Below are 8,376 nucleotides of genomic sequence, written 5' to 3'. Positions count from 1 at the left end.
AAAACAGGCTACTCCTTTGACAAGTGACTGCATTGGCTGAAACCAGTATGAGATGAGATAAGAAGATAAGAAGGCGCCTGTCTCCATTGGTCCAGAGGTATGGAGGACCAAGTCTGTCAAAATTAACAATAAATATATAGATACATAAATGAATGTATGAACAAATAAATGAATGAATACACACAGTATAACGAAATACATTTCTATATTTATTTATTCTTTTACGCATTCATTCTTTCTTTTCCACATTCATTGGCCGCGTCACAGCGACCCAACCCCCTCCACGTGCACGCGCCTTCCTCCTCCGCGCTCTCTCATTAAGCGCGCCGCCGTTCTCGTCTGTTCCACCGCGCGCTCGTGTATTCAAATTCAACTCTCTCACGTGTTTTCTGTATATAAAAGGCTCTCTGTCCCCCACCATCAGCATGTCTAGCGTGTCACCCGACAAACGACGAAAGATGGACTCAGCGTTGGAGCAGCTCAAGAAGTTCACCGTGGTGGTAGCGGACACCGGAGACTTCAATGGTAAACGTTAGCCAGCTTAGCATAATCAATGCAATTGACCGCTATGGCAACCGGCCATGACTGAGATATATCCGCTGTTTAGCACTGCTTTACTGTCTAATTATAATCCTGACTAACTAACTAAGCCAGCCAGCATGGGATGCTGGATGTTTGAGTTTGACGGCTAGCCGTTAGCTAGTTAGCTAGCTTAAATACGTGCTTCTGATTGGTCGGGGATCTCTTCTTGCGTGACATTTGATGGCTTAATATTTAACTTGCTGCACTTTGAATGGTGAGCAATTGACAAGCTGTGTTAATGCAAGCTGCTTAATTGTGATTGAGTGGGTAATGACTCGAGGATGGTATGATTAAGTGTCATATCAGCGATACGGATATTTTAAAAATGTTTTTCCTCTTCCTCGTTCAGAGCACGTACGCCGTTTGTGGATGTCCCGTCAACATATCGTGACGTTAGAATTATACGGTTCTATCTCCATTTCTGTCAAAAAAATTTTTTACATAATCTGATCCATTAGGTGTTTATTAATGCCTGTGTGGTGTTATTTTTTTAAAATGTTGACATTTCTGAGTTAGTAATTCATAAAATACAAAGGTTCCATCTCACAAAACATAATGGAGTGTAAAAACTTTGACGGTCAATATCTCTGAACTGCCCTAAACGGAGATAGAACCTTATCATTCTAAGCTCACGATATATTGTCGCTGAATATAATAACTCTAAAATCCTCAATGCATTGATCTGGGTGTGTCCAAATGCTACACGAATAGCTCTTATTACCTGTCTGTTCTGCACAAGTTACTGACTGTTCTTCTCTCATTGCACTTGTGTAATTTGAGTGATAAAGTCAAACGTGTGTGCTGTGTGCTGTTGGCTAACTCCATGGTGGTGCAAACCAGACATTTCCTCATGCTTGCCCTGCCCGGCCCTGCCTGCTGCAAGTCAGGATGACAAGACAGAAACGGTCTGCCTGTCAGTCTTTACCTGGTAACCAGACACGGAAGGCTTTGACTTAGCTGGATCGCATCCCTCCTTCCTAGGAGTCGGACATGCTGTTGAAATGAAAGAATAGACGCAACTTCTTGTAACAAAGTCCTACTTTAACTCTCACACTGATCTGATGGTTAGTTATCCGACTAATCGGGCATCAAGTTTGACAACATTCCCCTTGCAGAGTAACATTTAAACTCACTTTAAGGCATGTAGGGATTTGGTATCCTAAACAAACTGCCCCCTTTCCTCCAGAAAGCAGCCCCCCCAAAAACAGTCTTTTTTAACTCTCTATTGTATAATTGTTTGAGCTGCATCCTCCATCTCCTGCAGGGTCCATAGGGAACCATAGCCAGGGACCTGCAACCTGGCTGTTACCTTAGGGGACAGGTGTATCCGATTAATGTCATCTTCCTTATCATCACTATACAGGAAGAGTATCGACAGTCATGGGCAGAGCTGAGTGAGGATGGCTGGAACAGTTTAATACGTTGTCATGTTCAGTTTGTACAATATCAAGAGCCGAACTATTCTGTTTTGTGAGCAGAAGTGTTCACCATTAGCTGGATTTCCAACTTGTATTGGATTATTTCGAGTTACGCTCCTGACCAATAACATGTTATGGACTTAACCAGTGTCCGTGTCAAGCCTGACTGTGTGATAAGTGTTTACAACAAAATAAGTTAGTAGTTTGGACGATTCTTTTGAGGCACGTCGCTCCCGTGCCGAGTCTCATGCTTAGTCATCGCCAAAATATGAAGTTGTGATCAGCTGTGTCTATCTAGCTTCCAGTAGTGAAGGCCAAGGACACAGATTTCTCTTCCATTTATTCTAGGTCGACTGATGGGACATGTCGAACGACGAAATAGCGCCGACTAGCGGTTGAAACTGAGGAGACATGCTCAAGATTCAGAAATTACCAACATGTAACTTCATATTTATAATGTTATTCAGGTTTCCATGGGCTGGTTTCACAGACAAGGCTTAAGCCTAGTCCTAGACTAAAAAACATCTTCAATGGAGATTTTACATTGAAAGTGTGATTTAGTCCAGGACTAGGCTTAAGCCTTGTCTCTGAAACCGGCCCCATGTCTTTTTTGGTGGCAGTCTAGTCTCGCTCAAATGTTTATTTTTGAGTCTGAGGAAGTACTGGTTCACTACCAGTAGGCCTGTTTAGGGGTTTTCAAAATGTGTTGAGTAACTTGGATGTAGCCCAGCTATTGGTCCGCTGGTCATTGTGAAAGGGAGCTAACTCTTTGTAATCCCTTGTGAAATGTCTTTACCGACCAACTCTTTTGTAACATGACAGCTCTGGAGGACAATGGTTTGAACTAAAAACTAAAATAGGCTCTATCATTGTCAAAAATATTCCCCCGAATTTGAAATGCTGCAATAGAATTGAGGGACCTACCCTCTGGGCATACCCACATTGTGGTGGAATATATATATATTCTTTTTATATTATATTTTTTATATTTACACTGTGGTGGAATATATATATGTTTTATTATATATTGTTTGTATTTTATATATACGGTACATTATAATTTTATTTTTTAAGGCTGAGTATATTCTACTACTTTCTAGTCCCTTTTCAGGGAGTTAGTGTAGAGTTTAGTCCATTGGAGTCAAAACAACATCCCTAAAAGCAACATTATTCATTTAAGTCATACACAAGTGTTAGAGGAGTTGTAAAGATGCACACTCTTTCTTCAATGCTGCTTTATTTAACACGTTACGGCTTCTTCAGGTTATCATGATGAGTGGACTTGCGTATCAGTGTTATGTTAACTCCCCCCCCTTCTCTCCATGCAGCAATTGAGGAGTACAAGCCCCAGGATGCCACCACCAATCCCTCTCTCATTCTGGCTGCTGCCAAGATGCCCGCCTACCAGCACCTGCTGGACCAGGCCATCAAATATGGCGTCGCCAAGGGCGGGTAAGATGAGAACTGCATTTGAATGGTGCTGTGTCTCAATGGACCTGTCGCTAAGCCACGCCCCAAAATAGAAATTGTCCAATCATATCGCAGCAAAAGTCACGACAGGCAGAAAACTCAGAAAAGACAAACAACTCGCTAATATCTGATGGTGAAAAGCTTCTAGACTAAATATTCTTGTCATCTTTAAAAAAAAACTTGTCTATTACTTGTTGTGGTAAATCAGAAATTTGCGAACTCCCACCATTGTAAGTCATTAAATGTCATTCAGTCACTGTCAGTGAAGCGTTGTTTGTTTGTTTGAGTTTTCAAAGGGGGTGTGGCTTAGTGATAGGTTCATTATGCTCCAGAGCCAGAAGTGTGCACAGTGCACATGCGCACTCCCCCACATTAGATTAAAAAGGATGGAATTGGTCCAAGTGTGGGCTTGAAAGAGTTTCTACCATTTTTAGATTGCGCACAGGCTAAGTAAGATGAATATTGTTTCCTTCTAGAATGTTCAGATCTGTCATGACCCCTGTCTCCTTGGTAACACTGTTCTCTTGTCCACCAGAAATGAAGAGGAGCAGGTGACCCACGTTATGGACAAGCTGTTTGTGAGCTTCGGCCTGGAGATCCTAAAGAAGGTCCCAGGCAGGGTCTCCACAGAGGTTGACGCCAGGTATGTGGGACCTTACACACACCCTACATTGGATTTAAAAGCATATCATTAGTGTAAGCATGAGAAGAAGGCTTTTAAATCCATGTATGGGAGTGCACAATGGCAAATTTTTCGGGTAAAGTGTGGTGACTTGACAAAGTTCCAATTTGTATGTATTGCTAACCCCCCCCCCCTTTTTTCCCACTGGATATCAGGCTGTCTTTTGAAAAGGACGAGATGGTGGCTCGTGCTCTGAGGCTCATGGCCTTGTACGAGGAGGCTGGCATCGGCAAGGATCGTGTGCTGATTAAACTCTCTTCCACATGGGAAGGCATCCAGGCTGGCCGGTGAGTTGTGTTGGCCATTGGTTATGTTAGAGGTAGGGCTGGGTATGTTAGAGGTAGGGCTGGGTTAAAAAAAAGAATGATTTCCCGATTCAAAATCGGTCTTAATTTGAATGAGCGATTATCGATTCATAAATCCCGAGATCACTCTTTTATGCCCTTTCCTGGTTCAACCCGCAACGGGGCTTTGAAAGCCAGCATTTTCAACAACGCTGTACAGTCGTATATCCTTGCATATGAAACTTGCGACAGCTTCGGTTATTTTTTTGCCAAGTGGAGAATTGCATTGTAACTTGCAAACAAGCGTCTTCTCTAGCGGGGCTTGTTTCGGATCTGCTTTTGCATATGTCACGTCAATGTACTAAAACCACGCTACGTTTTACCGACACGCAAACAGTTGAGTGAAGTAATAATCCCAAACATGTACGTGAATGTGAAACATGACGTCGCAACTTGCTGTATGCGTCACGTTCTTTGGTGTCATATGTCATACCTATCACTAAATGTGTCTTTCTGACCGTGTGTAGCTGTCCTTGAATGTGCTTGTCTAAAGGTTGTGTGTGTGTGTACGCAGGGAGCTGGAAGAGAAGCACGGGATCCACTGCAACATGACCCTGCTGTTCTCCTTCGCCCAGGCGGTGGCGTGCGCCGAGGCCAAAGTCACCCTCATCTCCCCCTTTGTGGGCCGCATCCTGGACTGGCACAAGGAGAACACAGACCGCAAGACCTACGAGCCCCAGGAGGACCCAGGTATGGCAGGCTGGGCTGGGCTGGGTTTAACCCAAAGCTTCAAACAGGGTTCCCACGGGTCCTTGAAATCCTTGAAAGTTTGTGAATTTGAGAAAAAGAAATCAAGGTCTTAAAAGTTTTGAAAATAGATATGGGTCATTGAAAGTGCTTGAATTCCCCTCTCTCTCTCTAAAAAAAACATGTTCAAAAATGTTTTACTTAGTTCTGTCTCAAACTATGACGTGTTGGGTCCTTGAATTTGAGGGAATTGAGTCTTGAAAGTCCTTGAAAGGTACTCGAATTTGATGTTTCAGAAGGTGTGGGAACCCTGCCAAAGCTTCAAAGCACTAAGAATTTACCCTGGTTGTTGGTTTGCTTGGTCAGCAAACTAATGTCTGCATTGTTTAGATGGACCACGCCAATGACAGACTTGAACACATGTTTAAATATAACACCCACACGTTGTCTCCACTCAGGGGTTGTGAGCGTGACCAAGATCTACAACTACTACAAGAAGTTTGACTACACCACAGTGGTAATGGGCGCCTCCTTCAGGAACACGGGGGAAGTGAAGGCCCTGGCAGGCTGCGACCTCCTCACCATCTCCCCTGGCCTGCTGGGAGAGCTCAGCAAGGACCACAACCCTGTGACGGCAACACTCACACTGCAGAAAGGTAAACGGATTCGCTGCGAGCCCCTTGGGCTAGGTGAAGTGGGGATCTCCTGGGGATCTTAGTTTTTTGGTAGAAGCATAAATATCCTAGTTGTGAGCTCAGATTTACTTCCTGGACGCGCTCAGTGAAAATTCAACCATAGTAACGGACCAAAAACTGAAGAAATTGCACACAGTCAAAGTCAAAAGTCACTTTATTGTCCCATGACTGGGAAATTTGTTTTGTCCTTACACCACACTGCAGCCAAAAAACAACAGAAGGCAGAAGGCAACCCTGATTCAGACAAGAGTAGAAGTGTATGTTTTTAATTGCAGGAATTTGTGTTAACTTTGACAGCTTTTTTTTTTGCTTTTTTTTTTGCTTTTCTCCTCATGTTCAGCTAAGGCCTGTGACCTGGAGAAGGTGCACATGGATGAGAAGGCGTTCCGCTGGCAGCACAACGAGGACCGCATGGGCGTGGAGAAGCTGTCTGACGGCATCCGCAAGTTCGCCGCTGACGCCATCAAGCTGGAGACTATGATCAAGGTGAGGGAGGAGGGACTGGCGTACGGGTGTTTTCATCAGAGACCCCTTCAGCACAACATTGTCCTGGGGGGTATTCCATCAACCTCATTAAAGTAAAATCATCTTTTATAAGTCTCGCGGGATTTATCGAAATAAGCCTGGATTGTCCTTTAGTGACGTTGATACCCTCCAGGAATCTTGTTTACGTTTTTATTTGGTGGCTACAAGTCTACATAAAAGTCTTGTCGTTTTTCAATAAGTCAGGAATTGTTCCATATGAACCTTCACATTATAGAAGGTTGATAATGCTAAGTACTTGAAGTAGAGCATAACCTTGGACTGGGTTACTGATTAAACAAACCCAATAGTTTAAACAGAAAAGTGATGCTGTAATCTGGGTGTCCTCCTTCACTTGTCTTCCCTCTCCTCATACCGAGGAGCTCTGGTTGGTCCAGTATTGTCTGATCAGCCAGTATGTCACTGGCCCCCTGATCTCTTGCACCACACCACATTAGTTTACTGTTCTCCTCATACTATTTGTTGGGGCGGCTGTAGCGCAGGAAGTAGAGCCAGCGTCTAATGGTCCCAGGGTTGGCCGATCGGCGGTTCGAGCCCCGACTGGCCACATGTTGAAGCGTCCTTGGGCAAGACACAACCCCAATTTGCTCCCAATGAGCGGGCCGGCAGCCTTGCATGGTAGCTTGCTGCCATTGGTGTGTGAATGTGTGTGAATTGGTGAATGAGAGGCTGTTGTAAAGTGCTTTGGAATAAGGCGTTATACAAGTCAGTCCATTTACCATTTTATTTGTTTTCTCCACAGGAGAAGATGCTTAACGTGAAGAACGGTCAGTAAAAGGGAATATCCACCCCTCCCTGCAGGGAACACAGAGGGGGCGAGAAGCCGCCCTTCTGTCCACCACTACAGGGCCAGACGGGACCAAACTCGCCCACCTTCCTGAACCCCAGCCCCCTGGTGGGAACCCCCGAAACAGAAGCATTGCTCCTATAGGCTAGCCTTGACTCTGACAGAATTCCTTCTTGTTTATTTGTTTTGTAGTTTTTTACTCTTACCATATTACATTGATTTAGAATTTAGAATTTGGCAGCTCTGATGCAATGCATTGTGGTCGCCCCCTTTTGAAGATTCCGTTAAAGAATACAGATTAAAGAATACAGCAGGTCGGACTTGGCCCAGCCTTTATTGAGTAATGACTTGTGTCATGTGACTAGGACCAAAGGCCTTTTTCCAGGCCCGGACCATCATGTTTTGGGTTGTAATGTACAACGTGTTCCTTCCCAGCCCTGTGGTTGGGGGAAAAACCTAAACCATAAACATTCCTCATAGACATTCCTCAGGAACTTATCATGAATATACTGTTTCATCAATAAACTCTCCTTAATGATCACTATGGTGTTGTCTTTATTTTCTTGTCAAACATTTGCGTTTGGTGTATCGGACACCGACCCACTCCTCAATCATCACCAATGGAGTTTTATTTGTATTGAAGTGTCTGCTACGTGTGTTCATTTGAGATTTGTAGGGCCTGAGATTGGCAGTTACAATATGAAGGATGGGCACGGAACTTTGGCCATGTATTGTTAACAACGCATATTTTAATATTCAGATTCCAAGTAAATTCATTAACACTGTGTGTTAATTGATGCTGTGTATGTTGATTAGAGTGAGAATGGTGAAGTGAGGATGAGTCGAATAAGCTTTAAGAACACTAAATGTATCCAACTATTACAAGGTGACTGCATCCTAGAGTACCGGTAATGTCATGTTTTACCCTCATGGTGAGGGGGAGATGTCTATATTCAGTAATGTCAGATAAACTGATATCTGAGTTCCAGATACATTAGTAGTCATACAATTAATTATTATACATGATTCCAAGAGCCTTTAAACATCAGAGTGAGTGGCCCATTGAGAGAAGGGATCTCAAGTAGGGTGCACAAATTGATGTTTCCCCATTCAGAATCCTTTGGCTCCTCTTGAATGGCACCTATTCACACATTTCACCATTAAGGTT

At 43.7% G+C, this 8,376-nt stretch overlaps 1 protein-coding gene across 1 annotated transcript; it reads left to right on the top strand.

The window, feature by feature from the left end:
* The first annotated feature begins 340 nt into the window (after positions 1-340).
* Positions 341-7,749, top strand: taldo1 (transaldolase 1). The gene is made up of 8 exons (XM_080531148.1): positions 341-525; positions 3,329-3,452; positions 4,006-4,113; positions 4,308-4,439; positions 5,011-5,186; positions 5,642-5,839; positions 6,219-6,364; positions 7,164-7,749. Exons 1-8 carry the CDS (start codon positions 426-428, stop codon positions 7,194-7,196), a joined length of 1,017 nt encoding a protein of 338 aa, XP_080387274.1. The 5' UTR covers positions 341-425; the 3' UTR covers positions 7,197-7,749.
* Positions 7,750-8,376: the final 627 nt, after the last annotated feature.

Source organism: Nansenia antarctica (assembly GCF_963989245.1).
Source record: "Nansenia antarctica genome assembly, chromosome: 5".
Classification (NCBI taxonomy): Eukaryota; Metazoa; Chordata; class Actinopteri; order Argentiniformes; family Microstomatidae; genus Nansenia; species Nansenia antarctica.
Note: the sequence above shows the minus strand (reverse complement) of the source record. Positions and strands in the feature narration are given on the sequence as shown.